We start from the raw sequence: 22,326 nt of genomic DNA, 5'->3' as shown, positions 1-22,326 counted from the left end.
AAATTTACTCAGCTTATATTCTTTTTTTACAAATTAATCCATCTTTCATTGTTGTACATATCCTCTCATTTTACAGGCTTGTTTATGTATGTGATGTAAGCTGGCAGACATATTTCCCTGAACTTTGTGGGGAACACAACCTCTATTTTTTTTGTCATTTGCCATATTTAAGCAAAAATTGTATGCTACATAAAAGCAGTAACCTTTGACTTGATGCATCCATCGGGGGGGAGTAAAGCTGTACCTGGGTCTCCCCATGAGGCTATATCTCTTAGTAAATAAAATGGTCCAGGTGCTGTTCTCTGTCCCTGAGACCAGATAGCGTGGCACTGCTTTTATCTCTGTAGAGAAAATCTTTCTTACCTGAAAAATAAATAAGTGAATGAATCAATTAATTAAATTGCCTTATTTATACCATCTTTTGAGGAGAAGCTCTAACCTATCCTTTTTCTTAGTCATGCCTTTGCACTGGCCAGAAGATATGAATCCCATGGCAGGACAGTGCTGGAGCCCATGCTCTAGTCCTATTTAATTTACTGCTAAGACCCGAGTTCCAGTGGTTGCTGCACTGTTCTAAAACCAGACCTGGATTCATAATACAATTTCTGTATGATAATATTCTGGTCAGCTTGTAGGGGTCCACAGTATACAGTAGAGTTACAAACTAAGTTTTAGTTTTTGTATCCTCGAGGATGCACATGCATTGTCTTAGTGGCAAAGAGAGAAAGGGAGGAATGAAAACTAAGTTTTCCTGTTTAATATTTGGCAAAATCTAATACATTACCATATGAATTTTCCTTCTCAGTCATTTGACCTTTCTTACTGAAGAGAAGTTACATCCATTTCATGTTAGAACTGTTTATGCTTTAAGTCTTACAGTGGCAACAGGTAGAAAACTGGTATTTTTTAACTTTTATTCTATAAAAGTCTATTCTGCAAACCTAGAAAAATGCATGAAATAGTGATTTTTGTATGTATATTTACTTTTATTTCTACTCCATCCACAAGAAATTTTACTCTATAGGAGCCTTGCTTACAGAAAACAGGGCTGAATGTTCTTCTTGAGATCATAACCTTTTCTTTTGGAGTAACACATGTAAATTTAAAAAAACAGAGGTGCAGAAAAGAAATAAAGAGAGACTCAGAGAGCGTCACATTTCTTCTACAAGGTCATATCAGAAGTAAAAGCTGTAAATGAAGTCAGCAGTTGTGCTAGACTATACTGATGCTATTTTTTGTACATTGCCTTAAAATACATACTTGAAGAGAGCCAGACATCACGGGTTTAGAAAGGGCAGGTCCTGCCTGACCAACTGATCTCCTTTTATGATCGGGTGACCCGCCTGGTGGATGAGGGGAAGGCTGTGGATGTGGTCTACCTGGACTTCAGCAAAGCCTTCGACACCGTCTCCCACAGCATTCTCCTGAAAAAGCTGTCAGCCCACAGCTTGGACAGGAGCACCCTGTGCTGGGTTAGGAACTGGCTGGAGGGCCAGGCTCAGAGAGTGGTGCTGAATGGTGCTGCATCCAGTTGGCAGCCAGTCACTAGTGGTGTCCCCCAGGGATCAATGTTGGGCCCGGTTCTGTTTAATATCTTCATTGATGATTTAGATGAAGGGATTGAGTCCACCATCAGCAAATTTGCAGACGACACTAAGCTGGGGGTGAGTGTGGATCAGCTGGAAGGCAGGAGGGCTCTGCAGAGGGACCTGGACAGACTGGAAAGTTGGGCTGATTCCAATGGGATGAGGTTCAACAAGGCCAAGTGCCGGGTCCTGCACTTTGGCCACAACAACCCCATGGGGAGCTCCAGGCTGGGCACAGAGTGGCTGAGAGCAGCCAGACAGAGAAGGACCTGGGAGTCTGGATTGACAGGAAGCTGAACGTGAGCCAGCAGTGTGCCCAGGTGGCCAAGAAGGCCAATGGCATCCTGGACTGTATCAGGAACAGCGTGGCCAGCAGGTCCAAGGAAGTGATTCTGCCCCTGTACTCAGCGCTGGTGAGGCCACACCTCAAGTCCTGTGTCCAGTTCTGGGCCCCTCAGTTCAGGAAGGATATCGAGGTCCTGGAGCAGGTCCAAAGGAGGGCAACCAGGCTGGTGAAGGGTCTCGAGCACAGATCCTATGAGGAGAGGCTGAGGGAGCTGGGGCTGTTCAGCCTGGAGAAGAGGAGGCTCAGAGGAGACCTCATCACTCTCTACAACTCCCTGAAAGGAGGGTGTAGCCAGGTGGGGGTTGATCTCTTTTCCCAGACAACTTTCAACAAGACAAGAGGGCATGGTCTTAAGTTGTGCCAGGGGAAGTTTAGGTTAGATATTAGAAAGAATTTCTTTACAGAGAGGGTGATCAGACGTTGGAATGGGCTGCCCCGGGAAGTGGTGGATTCTCCGTCCCTGGAGATATTTAAAAAGAGACTGGATGTGGCACTTAGTGCCATGGTCTAGCAACCGCAGCGGTGGGTCAAGGGTTGGACTTGATGATCTCTGAGGTCCCTTCAAACCCAGCCAATTCTATGATTCTATGATTTCCTACTACTTTTCAGACACAATTAGACAATGGTCGTATTTAGGATTTGGACTCTATTTGAACAAAAAATACTTGGTATCCTGTCACAATACCTTACAATCAAAGTTAATTGCTGCTTCATTATTTGAGAATGTGTCATGACCTCTCTTGCAGTGTAGCTTTAGCTGTTGGCTAAATAGCTGTAGCAATGGCAAGACTGTCCATTCATTCATAGGAAGTTTAAATTTATATCATGAATGGTCATATGTAGAGAAGACCACAAGTCCTCAGGTGTCGCTGATAATGAACTGGGAGCTTAGGCCCAGGTGTGCCCACTAATTAGGGCCTGCCCCAGCCGGAAATGGGCGGGGCTGAAGGGCAAGATAAAAGGCATGCTCCCAGAAGCAGGATCAGTCAGAAGAAGAAGCAGTCAAGAGATGAAGACGCCTGAGGAGAGGGACGGTGAGAGACCCCCGGCGAAGAACCGAGTCCCCGAGAGAAGGCTCGCCGCAACAGTCATACTTTGATCTAAGTGGAACACATATGGCATTTTTGGATAATAAATTTAAAGTTTATGTTTGTAAACATCCATGCCCTATTTTTTCCTTTCTAATATCAGCACTTCATTACTTGTAATTGTCATCAGTTTATCTTAAGAAGTAAAGAGTATAATGAAAAATGTCCAACTAATGAATTTTTACCATGCTTCTTGGAAACTGTAACACAGTTGAAATTAAAGTTCAAAAGCCAGTCATCTAAGGGCAGCTGTCTTAACAGGACATTTCCAGTTACTCGTGGGTTCTTCTGGACAAATTATTTTTTTAATAACATTTATATACAGTGAAAAAAATCTTATCTGTGGTTATTCAACAACAGCTTTTTATCATTAGATCCAAAGTCTTTGGTTTTTTTTTACAGAATGTTTAAGAAATGTATTTCTTTGGTTTTTTCTTGAAAAGGACGGATGACATCACTTTTTTCGTTCCTTCTGCTTGCTTTTCAAATGGTTTACATTACTGTGAGAACTTCATCTTTCAAAAACTGTTTGGAGACCACACAACCTTTTCTTATAATCCCATCATTCCTTTTGATAGTGTATGAGACTCAGAATTTGTAATAAGAGTTACAGCTGTAGGCAAGAAGCAATAATACAAAATAAATGTGCATCCATTTTCTGAAAATTTTCTTTTTCTTCTGAGAAGAAAATGGTGATTGTAGTTTCTAACCTGAGAGATCTACTGATGTTGTTTGAGCCTATATGAGAGACTCACTGGAGAAATTAATAGGATACTAAATGCAGCATGTTATTTGAAAAAATAAAACGGGTTAATTCAATGCGTGTATAGAATTTGCATTTCTTTTCAGTATTTATTTCCATATTAAAAAACAATATATAAAGTATTTTTTCTCAGTTCCTAACTTTTTCCTCAGTTGTTTCTAACCACAAATCTAAGACCAGCTCTGAGGTCCATAGTGGTGTTTGTATAGAAGGTATTTTTCATTTTAAGGAAGAAGAATACATCATAGCTCTTAAATCTGTATCATTGATATTTTATTTTATTTCAAGAGAATATACACTGTGAATTAATAAAATATAAATTAGAATGTGATGTAAAACAAATGACAGTATTCTGAAGTACAAAAAGTCCTACCCAATCCCTAGTACCTGCTGAATTGCTGTGACTGAACAGCACTGTACTATGGGAGAGATCATACTAACATATATAACATGCTTAATCCATTAATAACTTAGATACATATTTTATATACTCATCCCTACTGAAGTATATAATGATTTATAATGGTTTATTCTAAGTCTGGGTTTTTTGTGTTGTTTTTGGTTGGTTGGTTGGGTTTTGGTATGGTTTTGGTTTTTTGGTGGGTTTTGTTTGGGTTTTTTGTTTTTTTTTTAAATATTAGTAGCACATTGTTGAAATATATTCTTACTGGGAAAATGCTTACAAATACTTAACAAAATAAACAGATAGCTTCTATAAGGAAAAAATAATTTCTCATAAGACTCTGCTACATGTTAATTTGAAGTCAGGCATTGCTATAGTTACAGTTCTGTGATTTAAAAATATGTATGAGTGGCCAATTTCAGTTAATAACTTTCCCACCAGCCCTCTAAGTAGTCTAGTCTAGAAACTGCACATTAATTCATGATTGATATTCCTTGGTGTCATTCACCATGACTTTGTCTGACTTTACTGAAGGACTTTATATAACATGAGGAAGAATGATGCTTAGCTCATTTCAGTTTATCAAGAAAAGAGTCTCAGAAGCTGGGAAAAAAACCCAGAGAAATTATTAATGTTTTTGTCATTTGAAAGATGATAGACAAAACCAATATGCATTTACTGATATTTGAAAGACCTGTTCTTGTCTTATTGAGCAAACATTTTTAATACGGTGACTATTAGGAGGTTGCAGTCCTAAAATTGAGGCATTTAAACCTACTTTGGGAAGAGCTATTACAGAAAACAACAGTGTGATCATTTTTCTGCTAGTTCCAACTTATATATATGTATTGTTAAAAATTAATAATGTAATCATATTCAAATGTTGCTATGCTTTAGGTAGCTCTTATTTACAGTGTTCTGCCACTACATTAGTTGAATATAGAGTTTTATGTATGTTTACAGCAGGATAAATTTTTTTATTGCTTACAAAAAAAAAAAAAAAAGAAAAAACAAGAAAAAATAGCAAGCACCCCACCCCCAAAAGAAACAAACACAGAAGCAAACTAAAAAAATAAACCACCATAAAACCACTTTACTTCATAATGTTTGAAATAGTTGCTTTCAAGGGAAGGAAGGGAAAGCAGAAAAACCAACCACAATTCATGTTCTTGGTAAATGAAATATTGTTGAAATCCTAATACTCTGTGAAATGCATTAGATCTGGTACTAAATATCACCATGAGGAGAATCTGAAGTTTTATGGCCTACATTATTTGTTACTTTTGTTTGGGTGCCTAGCCAGTGACTCAGCTAACCAAACTGACTTTACTTTCAGAGTCAGTATCTAAAGAAGAGGATGTGAGTGTTTAACCCTGATTCTGTATTGAGATGAGACACATATATACATATATATATATATATATATCAAAAACCTTGTCCCAGGGCATCGAAGCAGAAGGGAGGCAAAACAACTGAGTGTTCTGTGTTCAGAGACAGAGCTGAGGTGCTCAGTAGAGCACTTATTGGTTTAGAGAAAGCCTGAGAAACCCAGGGAAATCTATGCAGTTTTCAGTCTCAGATAAAGTCATATAATTTATATTTGTGTTTGGTTTTCTTTTGACTGTCCATAACTTTGACAAGCAGATCAAAGAAGCTAAAATCACCTTACTGTTGGCTGTTCTATCCTGCAAAGAGGTCAAAAGCAGAGAGGTAGAAAACAAAGAGAAAACAAAGATGACTTTTAAGATATGTCTTGTATTCCCCCAGCAGGTAGAGAATCAGTTTAGAACTAGTGACATAGAAGTAGTGACATAGTTATATCCTCAATTGAAAAAGTGCTAACTGCAGATCCTGGAAACCATCAAGTTAGCCCTGAAGGGCCAATTCATGGACTATTTAAACAACTCTGAGTGTGGCTTGGGGGACAGATTTATAATCAAGTACAAGCAGTGTTTCTAGTAGATGTGCATCCATGTTAACTTCAATCTTCATTTACTTCAAAGGCCATAAGTGTCTCATTAGCCTCAAATTATACTCCTCTGCCAATAAAGAAGTCATGTACAAATATATGTGATTTCAGATCTTCTTTGACTTCTCTTTGTGTGTTGTGTTGCCAGAACTGAATATTTTGATTTCAATTAATTGGTTTTGATTGTGTGGGTGATATTTCCAACTAGCAAATTTTTGCAAACAAGTTGGCTCATATTTTCTAACACTTGAAGCAGTAAAACAGCAACAACAAAATAATGGATAGAATACGCTCTTGGTGATAATAAATAAAGACACGACATGTAGATTTCTTCCTGTAGATTTAGTATGTAAAGATGTATTAAATCACTGACTGGATACATATAGATACACATCAAAGTCATTTTGGAATATTAAAAAACATTCTGAAGTGCACGTCAGTTTTTTAGATTTCGGATTAATGTCTGTGACTGTATTTACATCTGCCAGCCTTTGTAATGATGCACATAACAAAATCAGCTAGTTAATGAATGTATAGCTAGCATGCCTTCTTCCTTATCTCTTGATACTCTCACTGCCTTTTTTTCTGTGTATCTTTCTCTTCGTGTGAACATGCATGTATAACCTTATGAAACTGATAATTTCTCTAGTAATAAGTCAATGAGCTGAAAAGTGGAATGTTTTCTACCTAACACTGCTTTTACAAAACAAATTTCTTGATAAGACTTCTGTTTTAAGACCTATTAGATACCTCATACATAATTTATTATGTAAACTTTTTGAAGAGACCTGTTTCATCAGAAATTACTAAAAACCTTGGTTGTTTCTATTGCCATTTAACTGGGTAATTAAATAACCAGGACACTCTCTACAGCTACCTGAAAATAGGTTGTAGTGAAGTGGATTTTGGCCTTTTCTCCCCAGTGACTCGTGATAGGACAAGAAGGGTTCAAATTGCTCCAAGAGAGGTTCAGATTGGGTATTAGGAAAAAAATCATCACCAAAAGTGTGATGAAGCATTGGAACAGGTTGCCCAGACAGATGGTAGAATTTCCATTTCTGGGGCGTTCACAAAAACAGGTAGATGTGGAGTTTCAGGAGATGGCTTAGTGGTTATGGTTGTGTAGGGCTGACTGTTGGACTTGATATTGAAGATCTTACCATACTTGATGATTCTATGATTCTTCGCTCCAATAAGTGGTGGTTTTATTCTGAATAAGCAACTTATCTTAGAATTGCTCTTTTATGGTATATTCTTTGCCTGTCTAATGCATTTGTCACTATCTGCAGTTCGTTTTATGTCTTTGCACTGGTTGGCAAAGGCTGCAGGTGTGTTATAAGGTCAGAAAATGGGGATGAGAGAACTGTTTATATATTAAGCAGTTTGTTTCCTTATGGATTCAGGAGCCTTAAAATCTAAATGCCTGTTTGTACATGAATCTGAAATGCAAACTTTGTGTATGGTCCTATTAAGGTACAGGGGAAAACAAAACACATTGTATGACTGGATTTAATACCCAGTATATTAACTTGTGTTTTATTTTCTAGAGAAGGTATTAGACAGCAAATTAGTTTTCCAGGTCAATAATGAATGTTTCTCTTTTTATGTCTTTTCACCCTATTCAGCACCATATATAGAGATCCAAAGACACCCTGTAATTAGAATGGATAAATATTATTTATTAAGTCACATTTTTGACAGTTGTATATTATCTCTAAGTATGTGTCTCAGCTGAGGAATTCCACTTTCCTTCTTGATGTCATTTTTCATTCTCTCCATATTTCAAACGTGTTTGCTCTTGTTTATGTGTCATTCACATTTTCTTTTCATTTTCTCTTGCCTCTTTTTTTTTTTCATTTTTTGTTTGCCCAGACAAGTTTTTTCTCTACCCATTCTTCATCATCTGGATCACTGTCTTTCCTTTCCACCTTGTCAGTTTTCTCAGTGCTTTATGACATATTTCTTTTTCTTATAAAGTCATTGCAAACTCCTACAGAATGAGTAACAAGCAAATAGGATCAGTTGCTCCTCCCTGAACACAGATTGAATCCTCAGTTGGGTACAACTGGAAAATCTGCTTTGTGCTGCATGGTCAGAAAAGTGTACCACAGTCAGCAGAGGAGAGAGCATGAGGGAATGCTAGCTAAAATCAATTGCCTGCTGTTGACTTCTCTTGTTAAAGACAGTAGCAGAAATCTGAAGGGAAGACAGTGCTTGAGGAGGAAATTTGTGTGACCAGGAGTGCCAAGGAGCAGCTGCAGTGGGGCTGCCCCACTGGAGAGGATGAGCCAGGAGAGGGCAGGGTAAGACCCTCACATGCTTCTAAAGCACAGGGAGAGGATGCTGCCACTGCCCAGTGATCATCAGAGCAGGCAGGATGAGGAGTCAGGTCCAAGGTCAAGCTGGGTACACAGTCAGGGCAAGATCCAGCCTGGACATGAGTTTGGGCACAGGGTTTCCTGCATCATAGCTCAGACTGATGGCCCTGATGGTGCCCTTGGGGATGTGACATTTAAATTTGTTACTGAACCGTCCTTCAGAAATAATGCTTAGATTGCAAGTCCTTTGGAGGCAGCATCTAAGCCTATTATCAACCAGTGAAAATGTCAGAAGAAATTTTGGTTCACCATAAATAATACGTAGCTGATATTTTTCTGGCCTCTGGTACTGAAGTGTTTAAATAATTTTGCGGTATGAGTGCTAAAATGAAATGATTGAGGAATTCCAGGAGTCCTAAAAGAATGAAATACCTTTCTTTCAAATGCCTTTTCTTATCTAAAAGAATCAGCACTGATGTCTCATGTGGTTACTTTCAGCTTTGAGTTTGTTGGGGTTTTTTTGTTTGTTTGTTTGTTTTTTGTTTGTTTATTTACTTTGGTTGGTTTGGTTTGGTTTTTTGGGGGAGTGTTCTGGTTTTTGAGTTTTTTTCTTTTGTTTTGTTTGTTTTATTTTGGTTTTGTTTGTTGTTTTCAAAACCACTGTCAATAGTTATTTACCTTGTTTTTTTCTTCTCTTGAAAACTGTTACCATATCTTCATGAGACAATCTTGGCTGAAAAAGGGACCTGGCAGTCCACTTAAAATAGTATATATAAATATTTATTCATCCTGTCACATGTAAAGTATCAGTATCAGTTGCATATTACAAGGATTTTTTTAATTGTGGAATTGTTTTTTGTAGTTTTGAGGTGAATAATGGGTACTTTGGGAAGGGAGGAGAATTTAAATGTAAACAAGTGCTGTGTGTTTATTTATACTACTTGTATTGCTTAACACTATATATATGTGACTTGAATTTCATTAAAAATTAACATAGTTATTATATGAATTGCCTTCTGTCTAAATATTAAAATTAAGGGCATGCAAGATGGTAATGTAACGTAGCTGCAATACTATGTAAGTCCAAGTCTGACTTTTTAAATACTGTATCATGCTTTTTTTTTCTTCTTTTCTGTTTCCATTGTTTCTTTTTGTCAGACATGGAACAAAGACAGATGTGAAAGCCACTTTGTATCTGATTTTGAATAATTTTTCTCACACTTGACTTGAAGTAGTGTAGTTCTATTACATTAATTGAAAATTCTGTATTAGATAGAGGTAAATTAGGTTGTCATAGGCATACCTGTGAAAAATATGATATAGAAGTCCTATGATAACAAAAAGAGATTATGCAGTGCAACAAAACATTTAGTGTATATGTCCCGTGGGAGTGCAAATATGCTTTAAAAGCAGATACTGTTTATTTAGGGCAGAAAACACTAAGCTAGCACTTAAATGTAATACCTTTCCTCAAAGTGGCAGTTTTTGGGCTGTGGTTTGGTTTGGAATTATATAGCGAAGCAGAAATGTTTGGTTTGTGGTGTAACCTCTGAAAAGCTTGTGGCTTCAATTTTCTGCTGTCTTACCTTATGTATCCCTGGAAACACAGATCTAACCATGATGGCTGAAGTTCATAAAACATTGTGATAGTAGTCTGTGAATGCCATTTTTGGAGGGTTTTGTTGGGGTTTTTGGTTTGTTTGTTTTGGAAATTTGTGCCTGTATGAATGCATCTGTTGATTCAAATCCCTTCTTTTCTCTTGGCTACAGGCTGATTGAGTGGGCTGGACTTCACTGGAAGGAGACATTTCTCTGGGGAAGTGGAATAACTGCAGGTTTCTCCCCACACTACTTGCTGGAAAGCTCTGTGCATTGCCAGGATTAAGCCAATGCTGAAGTCTGGGATGGGCCTTAGGGGCAAAGACTCCCCTGTTTCTTCTGACATTGGGATTTGTCTACAGCCAGTCAGCTGAGGCACCTACCACACATCGGCTTTTGTTTTTTCACTGCCTGAACAAGGTTACGTTTTCCTTCATTTCATCTCCTTTTGACTTCTTTTTTTCTTTTATTATTTCCTGCTTTCCTTGACTGATCAGTTTTCTCCTGGCTGTGGAAAAAAGAGCCCTGCTGATGTTGATTTAAATAATGTCGAAACCAATGGGACTCCTATGGCTGCCTTTGATCTTCACCCCAGTGTGTGTCATGTTGAATTCCAACTTCCTCCTTTGGATAACTGCACTGGCTATAAGATTTACTCTCATTGATGGCCAAGCACAATACCCAGTTGTTACCACAAATTACGGCAAAATACGTGGTTTAAGAACACCTTTGCCAAATGAGATCCTTGGTCCAGTGGAGCAGTACCTGGGTGTTCCTTATGCTTCTCCTCCGACCGGAGAAAGGCGATTTCAGCCCCCGGAGCCACCATCATCCTGGACAGGTGTCCGCAACGCCACGCAATTTGCCGCCGTCTGCCCCCAGTACCTGGATGAGAGGTCACTGCTCAACGACATGCTGCCAGTCTGGTTTACAGCCAATCTGGATACTGTGGTGACATATGTTCAAGATCAAAATGAAGACTGTCTGTATTTGAATATCTATGTGCCCACAGAGGATGGTAAGTACTCTAAGGACCGCGCTGCGGTGCACACGCTGGTTCTTGCACGTGAATAATAGCCAGGGCTTTAAAGAATCTTGCTCTGGTTCCTCCGTGTTTTATCTGTGGAAATGGATCATGCCACTGAGCGTGTATTATAGGTAATACTTTGCAGATTGAATATGCTTGCAGGTATTCTCTTTCATGTTTCATTGTGACACCAAACAGCAACTTCATTTGCAGTCCTTGGCCAGGGAGTAAAAGGCCACCTTAGATTTACATTCAAAGTACAGCTAAGCTATGTTTCCAAGAGAGGAAAGAGGAAATAAATATTACCCAGAAGTAATGTGTGTATTTTTAAAGGTACAAATACTACCAAATTTTTAAAGGAGAATTTTAAAGGAGAATTTCCCTGATTATTTTTTCTTTAGTTTTACTATAGTACCTGTGAGGCTATTTAACTCAGCTTGATTTTAATAGATAATAGAAAATTGTTATAGTAATTCAGTCTGCAGTTTTTTCAGGATTTTTCTGTATGACGCTTTTCGGTTCAACTTGGTTTTCTTCATTCATTAAATTTAACGTGAAGTAAACAATATTTTACTACACAGAGCTGAACAGGTGGCCTTAAGCTTTCATCAGTTTTCTGCAATCCTTTCTCAAGACAGCAACTTTAAATCACTTCCTATAGACAAAAGGGATGAACACAATTGGTAACACAACTCTTTCAATGTTTTTGTGATCTTAATCCTAGAAATCCTAGCCTTATGGCATGCTGAATGTATCTTTTGTGGTTCTGAATGGTATTGCTTCCTACAGACAAGAAGAACCTGTTTTGATCAAACCTCAAATGAGTAAAATTTATTCTGTATCACAAGGGTATAAAAAAATTACTGGCAGTTATATTTAATATGCTACTAGAAGCTTGTTCTTTCAGCCATTTAGAATGTAGTTACTGATGCATAACGTGACAGATTTCTCCCAGATATGCAAATCCCTTCACTTTAGCTCAGCGTTTCATTTGCATAACCAAGACATTGTTATTTCTCAGTAACCATATTCTAAATATGCAAATTTTGTACTTTGATTATTATAATCCTTCTGCCTTGATTGGCTTCTTTACTCAGAATTTACAAGCTGTTTGCCAGCAATGAACATGCTACCTTCTTTTCCTGTTCTCATCAGCTGAAGCAAAAACTTGAAAGCAAAAAATAAAGGGTGAAGGTTTGGGAATATCGGGAGCTCTGCAAACATAAATACTACCCAGCTGCTTAAAAGAAAAGTGCTCTGAAAGAAAAGATGTGTGTATGGAAGGTCTGTGTGTGCATGTATGTGTATGTAGGTATGTGTGCATGAAGACAAGGGAGCAGATTTTTTCCACTCAATTCTTTCCATATTCCAGTCTCAGTGCACTGCATCCCACTCCTTGGATAGTAACAAAGATAATTCTTTCCCAAATTTGTGTGTTCTGAATTTAAACCTACAGGTTTTAATTAGTCACTAGTGCAAGTTTGTCCCAGTAAAGCATTTTAGGTTAGATTTTATTTGTTCTCACTGAAGGAATACCATTTCTGCTAACTTAATTTTATTTAAGGTCCAGTGTTAATAGGTTGATACAATCCTCCAAGATGTTTCATCTGTTAATTAAAGAAAGGAAATTAGACATAGAAAATTACATACATCTAGGAAAACAATGCTTGTTATCAAATAGGTAACAATAAAATACTGTGTAGTGAATGACTAGCAACCTATAAAATTCCTCATCTTGTATGTAATAGATGGTGGCATTTGCTGTTAGGTTAAAAATAGAAAGGACTGATCATTTTAGCCTGTTACAGATCTTTTTTTCCTCTTAATTCTGCAAAAAGTATGTCTTACTCTTCCTCGTGTTTTTAGAATATATTTTTACATTAAGTACCATGTAAACAGAATCTACTTTCTTTTATATATCCTCTTCAACATATAAACCCATGCACAAAAGATCAAAAGAGGTAAATAAGAGACAGTTTGGTGTCCGAGATGAGCAGAAGATTTTTCCTGTACACTATGGCAAGCAGATTTAACAGGTTCCAATAAGGAATGAGAAGCATTAAAATGAATAAAGAGAGTACATGAAATTTAATTATATGCTGTATATTTTATCACTGGTAAAATATAGTTCAGTGTAGCTTTTTTTTGAGGATAACACACAACTTTCTGCTCATAACGATGGTCAAGGACAACTGACCTAGAAATCACACCTCCTAAATTAGTGTGTCTCCAAATCACACTAAACATAAATAGCCTTAAATTGTAGTCCTTACAATCTGATTAAACACATTATGCTTCATTATATGAGTCTTAGTTGGCAAAAATAAGCTATGTTGTTATGGAGACAGACCATGAAATCAGCTTTTGAAGTACGATCTCAAAATGGGTGACTGAGTTAAATTCACATTTTCAGTTCTTTCTCAAGTACAGATTTATTTAAACAAGCTTTCAAACTCTCTTCTGTCTGTAAGAAAAGGTGGATAGAATCATCCAAACCTAATTAATGTTCTGACTACAAACTTAATCTGAATCGTTGTATGCTATATTCTTTTTTAAATTTCAATAAAAAGAATGGATGAGCAACTCCGAAAAATTAACTGTCCTCATATGTGGTGCTCACTGCAAACCAGTTCTAGTGAATAACTGACCAGGTTTTGTGTTTTTTGGTGTGGGGTGTTTTTTTGGTGGTTTTTTTTTTTTTTTTTTGGCATTTTTATTTGCACTGCCTAGCATGACCTCTTTCTTATTACTTGTGTGGTTTGGTCAAAAGGAATCAGATTTTGATAATGTTATTTAAATAAAGAACTGAAGAATAATTGCACACATACATTCATTTAATTTCAGAATTATTTCAGTGGAATTCTGCCAGTATAAACTAATTTAAATAACAGTAGAATGCAGTCCCTGTAAGTGGGAAGATAAGAGTAATTATTTAATGAAATGTTACTGCTTCTGTCTGAAGTGTACCAAAATTAAAAGAAAACAAACCCCAAAACAATAGTTCCTTAAAATAGCTTGAACATCTAGGTGAAGAAATTAAAATGCCCTGTTACAAAGTTTATATCTGTAATAATCACAATGTTCTGGATTTTGAGTGCAGCATACTCTTCTTAGAATTTTCCATGTTAAAATGTTATTATAAAAGCAAAATTATGTTTGTTTTTAAGAGATTTGAAAATTTTATTTTAGGTGAACATATTATTTGTGATAGAAATCAAAGCACTAACCGAGTATTTCTGGAGTTCTGTCCATGTGGATTTTTATTCTTTAGCTGTTGTTCACTGGACAAATAGTTTGTGCTGACACTTTCTGTAGAGTAACATTTCAGTGATTGTAAAGTAGCTGGAGAATTTTATGTTTGTTTTCCTTTGCCTTTAGAAGGGAAAGAATTGCAACCACGTGCAATTTTTCATTGTGTCTTAGGTTTTTCTTGTCTTCCCATAATAAGAATAAATAACATTGAAGTTATTTTACAGATACACAGTATGAGCAATAAAGATAAAATTAAGCAAAGTGCTTTTATTTTAAATAATTTTATCCAAATGGGTTTCTAAATATTTGGCTTTATCTTCAGTATCATCTTGTGTGGGTATATATTACCTTGTATGCTTTCCCAGTTACTGCAAACTGTAATTTTCCACAAGAATACTTGAATGTCAGTTTTGAGGAGGTCATCTAGGGAAATGATATTGAGGACAGTCTGTTTATTATAACTTCAGTCTGAATATGGGTTTATCTACAGTAGAAATTCTAGATTGAAGAGTACACCGACTGTTAATCGGCTGTGCTTAATCCCTGGCCTTTATCATTGGAATCTGTGGATGCTGAAGATTGCTATCTAGTATCATAACTGGGGGAAAAAAAAACAAAGAAGAAAAATAAAAAGACCCTTAATTTGAGTATCATTCCTGATAAACTTCAAAACTGTATTAGTAGTGAGGCAAGATAAAAAAACAAACATAGAAAAAGAAATCGTTGGCATGAGCAGATCTTTATTTGTTTAAAACCTGCTCTGTTCAGATCAAAACAAAAAATATAATAAAAGATAATCTTTTTGTTGTCATGATCAATAATAAGCATATGTACTTTACTTGCTTTGGTATATGGATAGAGGATACATTACACACAAATGGGCAGTTACTGAACCGATAAATATCTGTTAGGGATTAACAAAATATTCAGCATATTCAGAGATTTGCTCACTGAAAATGCTTTGTGAGCTCTTGTCTCATTTACGTCACAAATAATACAGCTAAAGTGACAACAAAAGGTGGTAGGCCATGATTCCTATTAAGGCTGAATAGGTAGGTGATGATATTTTCATAAGATTAGGGGAACTGAGAATATTGACCAGGATTAATGGTATATTTAATTGTAGGCTACCACAAAGATAGAAGTCTTGGTCAACAGCAGATAGATCAACAGTGTTCCTTCTTTGGGCAGTGATATCAAGGAAATGTCCCTGCATCTATAGAGACTCTATATCTATTTGACTAAGAAATAAACAAAAAAAGTAAAGTAAGAATTTGAACAAAGTGGTACAGATGTGCCTTAGGTAATTTTTGTTGCTTGCATACTGTGTCACTTTTTCATACTAGTCAGATGTCTGGTTAATATATAACTGCTGCTTTCTCCTTGTCATTGCTGTTGAATTGAAGTGAGTATTTAAATTGGAAAAAATATTTTTCTCAAAGTTATAATTGATTTTTTTTCAATTTCTTTTGGAGGGGGGAGAAAAATGTAGTAGAGAGATGAAGAATTTATTGATGGCATGGAATAAAAAAAAAGTGAGCTATTTAATGGCTTCTTTATTAATTTGGTTATTGAGGATTCATGTATAAAGATACAAATATAGTGGACAAGATAGATACAGTATTGTACAATATTGTTTCTGTTGAATTGTTAACAGATGATAACAATAACTTTTATTTTTTCAAATAAACCCGAATTTCTATTCAGTACATTTCTCTAAACTGTATGTACTTTCAGGTTTGAAGAGATACGTATCTGACATTTACCAGATAGTATCAAAATTCCAGTTCTTCTATTACTTCCAATATCTCTTGTTTACATGTCTATAGTTTTGATTCTTCCACAAAATCTTTATTATGTGGGGTTTTAACATAAATTATAAATTGTGCAATTGGGATAGCAACATAGAACTTTACTTGTGTTTTCTAAAGTATTTTTAGAAGTAAATTAATTAAAATCAGTTCCACGTAAAAATATTTTAAATGTGTTTTAAAACTTATTTAGGAGTGTTTAAGAGATGAAAGATTTTTCTCAATTTTAGGATTGTCATAGTTTTTGTCAAGGACAGATTTTTTTTTTACCTCCACCTTTCAGTTAATTCTTTGGAAAAATGCAAATTTGTTACTAAAATGCTCACATTATTTACATGCAGTTCATCTTAAACTGTACAAAAATTATACACAAGAAGAAATATTATTTTGTAAAATACTTTTAACACTTTCCAAAGTGAGAGGGACTAATAGTAGATAACAATTACAATACAAAATGACAGAACTTGAATTACTGCATATAATCCATTAACATAAAATTTTAGCATTGGAGAGAAAATCATTCTTGATTGTGAAAGATAAATTCCCTATTCTGTCGAGTGCCTCAAGCCAAGCCTTTCTCTATAAGGGTACAATATATCCCCTTCTCCTAATCCACAAATATTGCAGCATTTGTGAGAAAGAAGAAGGCATATGTCTGACTGTCCTCTGCCTACCAGGATAAAGCTGTGGTGATCCAGGCCCTTATTTTATATTCTTGCTTTTAAAAGTCACAAATACCTTCTGACAGCAAGGAATAGGACTCTAATCTAGATGAAATAAGGTTCTTAAATCCTCACAGCTAAACTCAGATTTAGTTGCTGATTTTAAAATTGCTGCCCTTCACTCCGGGAGTTGCCCATTCCACAGGCACTTTGCAGGATTGCACCCAAATGGCCTTTTCAGGAATTGATGTGCAGTGAAGCCCGGCGAGTAGAGTCAGCATTCAATATGACATTATCTTATCTGAACAGGATTTTTTTGGCATAGTTTCCTAAAGTCTCATCATTGACTTACATTGAAAAACCTACTAGAAGGTGCGGGGAATGGTCTTTAAAACACGATGAATTAATGTTTCTCCTGCAAAGACAAATTAATGTTACATCCCTTTTAGTCAAAGCACGGTGACTTTGGAGAGGCAAACGCTGTGCTGTTTGGCTCAGTGACACAGAATAAACAGTCCTTAATCTTGTGGGTCATGAGTCAGATCAGACAAGAAATTTTTACTTCATTCTGCCTATTGACACACGCTTCTCTCTTAAGGGTATTACACGTTTTTTGGGGATTTTTTTGTTTTGTTTTGTTTTGTTGTTGTTTGTTCATTTGTTTTTAATGTAGTTTTCCTCTGTATTCCTGCAAGAGAGGTTGTGTGCTGCTGCTTTTCACTGCATTTCTTCTTGCTTCCTGACAACAGCACAAATCAATATGACACCTACTAACACCGAGACATCCTGTCTTGGGGCAGAGCAATGGGTCCTCGGGCAGTGAATAGAGTGGAATGTACTCTGACCTAAGCAGTGTCATGTCTAAACCTTTTGTATTAGCTTTGATTTCCTATTAAGACTTTGTGATCTCATTAATCTTCCTTCAGGGTTGTTTTGGTTTTGGTTTTTTGGGCGTTTTGGTTTTGGTTTTTTTGGGTTTTTTTGGTTTTTTTTGCATAGCTCAGGAAGTTTTGAAAGTCATTTCTATCCTTTAATCCAAATTTAGTACAGTTTCCCTTACTTAGCATATTAAATGCAGCTTCATACAAAACTGACGTTTGCTGAGTAGCACAACTAACTCAAGGTTCATTGATCAGCCCACATCTGTGACAATACCTAAAGGAACAGTCCCATCATCAATATCATAGTCATAGGTAGTGTAAGCCTTGCAGATTTGCAGTTCTGTTGTAGAAATGTCTAGGTACTTACAAAATGAATTAACAAAAATGTGAAATAAAGCAAAGATGCATAATTTACTCTTCTTAATTCCTGACAAAATTTTTGACAACTGAAATGGAGAAGAAAATTTCTCGTGAACATAGTGGCTTTTTACACAGTACTTTGGGTTTTCATCCTTTTATAGTTAAATAATATCTCCAGTCCTTACATCAGTTCATCTTGCTTGTGATTCTCGATAAAATTCTCAGAGTCATGTGTAGTCAGTTGCATATGCTCAGATTTTGTGATAGCATTAGTTGAATGCTTTAGTTGTCCAAAGAAAACAAAAAAGGGGGAGGGGAAGGGGAAAGAATGTTAAAGATAGCATTTTCCACTTGTTTCTCTGCTATTATCATCATCTGGGTGAATACTGATGACATTATTTTCTTAGATTTTAGGGCCTTTTTTAATCTGGATAATGCTCCTGTTACCCAAAGAGAAAAACAAGAAACAGTTACTGTAAAACCATGAAAATGAACTAATGCTTATAGCTATCTGGTGCTGGTGTGTTAAAAATTCATTACAGCAAGAAAAATTTGTCTTTTTCAGTTCTTGCTGTAGGCAAACTTCTGGTGAAGAATAAATTTACTTGCAACGCTAAGCCAGATTCCTTCACTACATATAGGGAAATTTTAGTCACAAAGAGAATTTCTGGTGCCTCATTCCAAAATGCTTATTATTGTTGGGCTGGTGTTAAATGGATTTTTAATTGACATGGTGTGACATGTTTAAACTAATGGAAAGAAATTACTTCTTGCTGACTCAAATAACGATCCGATTAATCACTAGCAATTTTTACAAGCCATCATAGCTGGAAATTATAGATACATTGTCTAATTTAGTAACTATGAAGTAGGGTAAATGAAAACCCAATCCAAATATATACATTTCATCCTCTTAGAAATAAATTAGAATAAAATTATCTTTTATATAGTACTGTTAGTGTGGCTAGAAAATTTCAAATAATAATTCTGCCTTTGTAATACTGGTACAATGGTTATACTTTTACTTGCTCTTCATGCTCTATTCAGCCAGCAGAGGGAGCACAAGTTAGCACCAAACTAATTTGTTCAACCTCTGGACATCGTTGAAAGTGCTGCAAATGTATCTGGTCAATAGAGTACTAAGACATGCAAAATGATCTTGGTGTATGCCTTTTAAACAGGTAGGAAGGGATCATATCCACCTTTTCCATGCTGAAAATCAATAGTGTTGCGAGTGGACTTAGGAATTTGTATGTGGAATAAATCCTGTTGAAGCAAAATATGCACTCACACTGACAAACTTACATGAAACTAATTTATTATTTTAAAATAATGGATGAGAAGCATACTGAAATGCACCAGTTTTTAAAACGATTTTAAATAATAACCCTTGCTTTGAAATTCTTACAAGGCATTCAATGGCAGAATTATTTCCAAAGTAGACAATTTGATCTCCTCAGTTTTGTGAGTAAGCAGACATATTCATACGTGAAAAGGAATAATTCTATCATTCTAATGTATAACCTCAGTTTAGAGAGAAGCAGAGCTTTTTTGGAATGAATACCACTGACTGTCCCTTTTCTGTTTTATTATTACATAGTTGAATAGTGGAAAATGCTAAAAGCATTTTGTATCCTCCTATTTCACTGAGACAAAAATGTTAACCATGCTGCTGCAGTCTTGTCCTCACAACAGTCCAGTGTTTAAAGTTTTTTACTATTGTCCCATTGGAATTAATAGTATAACTAAGCTTTATGAAGTCATCTGAAGTGCCAAATTACTCAAATTTTAAAGGGGTTCCACTCAAAAATACCTTGGTTCTAGTTATAGTGTATCTGATTCAAAAGGCTGGTATGTTCATGGTCTTGATGATTTTAGATGCTTTTATCATCAGCACTCTTCTACCTAAAGAGTAGACCGTGCACTTTCTTCAGGGAAGAGGTGCTAGAGGCAGACTTGAAATTGATGTTGAGGATGTACCCTTGGGAGCTGGATCAAATCAGATGTTTCTTTGATGATGTGTAAAATCATCCACATGAAATAACTGCTAGACTTTGTTACTAACAATTACCTCAAAATTTATTTAAGTCAAAGAAAATGACAAATTTACAGAAGACACCACAGAAGGCAGCAGTTTTGTATGACAGTCTCTCAGTAGGATATTTTAGTGAAAACAGTTTGAAGGAAGAACTGGATATGAATAAATGCAATTAAGTGATCTAAAAATTGGGACGATTTCTAAAATTCATGCTGCATGATGTATTCTTTATTTTCATTGTCAAGAGTTTATGTATTAGGGCTTCGGTCTTATTATAGGAACTAAAACATAATAGATGAAATGAATAGGTAAGTTTTTATTTTTAACTGTATCCATTTTCACAATAAGCCACTGAGGGATGTTCAACCCATATTTCTCTTTATTCAGCTTCACAAGTCTTCACTTGTAGTTACTGACTTTTGCCACCATCTCTTATTTAATAAGCAAATACCTTTGCTCACTTTACAAGTGAATACCATAAAATAGATGTAGCCTCGGTTACCATTTCCACTAATAGTGTTTTCCACGTCTTCTTCATTATCCTTTTTTAAACCAAAGTTAGAGGCAAGAATCAGCAAAAGGTGAGGAAAGACGAGCTAAGGCTCTTAAACAGTTTACAAAAGGGACACAGCTGACAAACAGGTGGCCCAGAAAATTAGCTAAGCAGTGGGCCTAAAAGGAGCAGAGGAAGAGAGAAAGCCTTAATCTTTCTCTCTCCTTGTTCTGTTTATTGTGCACTCCTTCAGCGGGCCCCTCAGCTGTGCCTGGTGCGTTGAGCTGTGGGGTATTACATGAGGATCCTAATTGCAGCCTACAGTGCTACATTAGGGTTTTCTTTATTTGGCTGTTCTTGTTTGCTGTTGTTTTCATTTTTAGCTGAACAACTCTTACGTGCCTTTTGCTCGTCATTGTGAAATGCTCTTCCCACACCTCGGTGTAGGCATATTCCCAGCAAGTATTCAGGATACTGCAACACTCAAGGGGGGGAGCTGTTGAAAATGTCCTTTCCCTAAATGCATACAGTGGCCTATAAAAATGCCTGAGCATCTAGGAAGCCAACGAAAGATCTCAGGTGTAGGACAGCTGTCTTCCTTTTAGTTCAACCACTCATTTTCAGCTTTTGGCACCTCTGAAAATGTAGTCTGTGATACTTAAGATCAATTTCTATTATTCTTAAGTAAATGAAGAAGATAATGTTAAGTTTAGAAGATACCAGTATGTGTCAGGGTTTAAAAATATGATGAAGTTAAAAGTTTATGCCATTTGTGATCTCTGCTTCTGAATGTGTTATTTGTCAATATTGTATGGGATTCCTATAGGCATTCTATTTTACCATACTTGTTTTATATATCTAATACAGTAAATGAGGATGGCTTAGTGTTGGGATTATTACCTGACTTCTTTCAAAACCTAAGTAAGTAGCTTTTGGATTTGCTTCTCTATAATAGGTTTGTTTTTTTGTTTTTTTTTTAGTTTGTGATGATTTTCTCACTTTGCCTCAATGGAAATAAAGTAGTCACCACTAGTTCCTCATACTGATTACGTGATAAGACTTCTGTATTATAGGGGGAGCTAGTTTAAAATGTGTTTTTCTCTATCAAATACTTAGTGAACGTGGGTTTTTTTACCAAAAGTAACATTTTTTCTGCTTTGTGACTTTTTTATTTCTTTTGTATGCATTAATTGGAACAAGAAACCCCTACTAATTTACGTTCCAATTTCTCAATTTCTTGTAGAGATTTATTGCAGAGTTTTTTTTTAATACAGAAATGTGAAGCAAAATGGCCTGGGCTTTTGTTACATTTTTCTTTTTTTAATCTACTAAAAGAATTGCATTGCTTAGGTACACTGGGGCTGAGATGGTTTGAGGGCATTTCCAATAGAAAGAGATGTGAGACAGATATCTTACTGCTGCCTTTGTGCCTTGATTGTCCATTTAGAAAATGAGAATCATATTGATTTTCTCTGATTAGGGTTAGAAAAACTGCAAGAAGGACATGCCTCTGGGTGGTAAAAGGCTCAAGTTATTTCTTATATACTTACAACCTAAAAGACTACATTCTTTCTTTTATTTGTGGGCATAGTTTTTTCTAGGCTCTATCCCTTCAAAGGGCAATATATTTGGGAGCCAATGTACTATAATGATTTTAAAGAATTCTGTAATGAAGTTTAAAAGTGAACCCATGCAATCAAAGTTTACTTCAGTCTATACTCTTCAGTTTC

General features: G+C 36.1%; 1 protein-coding gene across 2 annotated transcripts in view; it reads left to right on the top strand.

Annotated features, from left to right (window-relative positions):
- Positions 1-22,326, top strand: part of NLGN4X (neuroligin 4 X-linked) — a 147,492-nt gene that overhangs the window by 12,944 nt on the left and 112,222 nt on the right. For both annotated transcript variants that reach the window (XM_071747584.1, XM_071747574.1), the window contains exon 2: positions 10,244-11,090. In XM_071747584.1, coding sequence (XP_071603685.1) covers positions 10,619-11,090 — 472 coding nt within the window. In that variant the 5' untranslated portion in view covers positions 10,244-10,618. The remainder of the gene's footprint in view (positions 1-10,243; positions 11,091-22,326) is intronic.

This window comes from Heliangelus exortis, chromosome 1 (assembly GCF_036169615.1).
Source record: "Heliangelus exortis chromosome 1, bHelExo1.hap1, whole genome shotgun sequence".
NCBI classification, from domain to species: Eukaryota; Metazoa; Chordata; class Aves; order Apodiformes; family Trochilidae; genus Heliangelus; species Heliangelus exortis.
The sequence above is the reverse complement of the archived record's forward strand: the minus strand, read 5'-3'. Positions and strand labels throughout refer to the sequence as shown.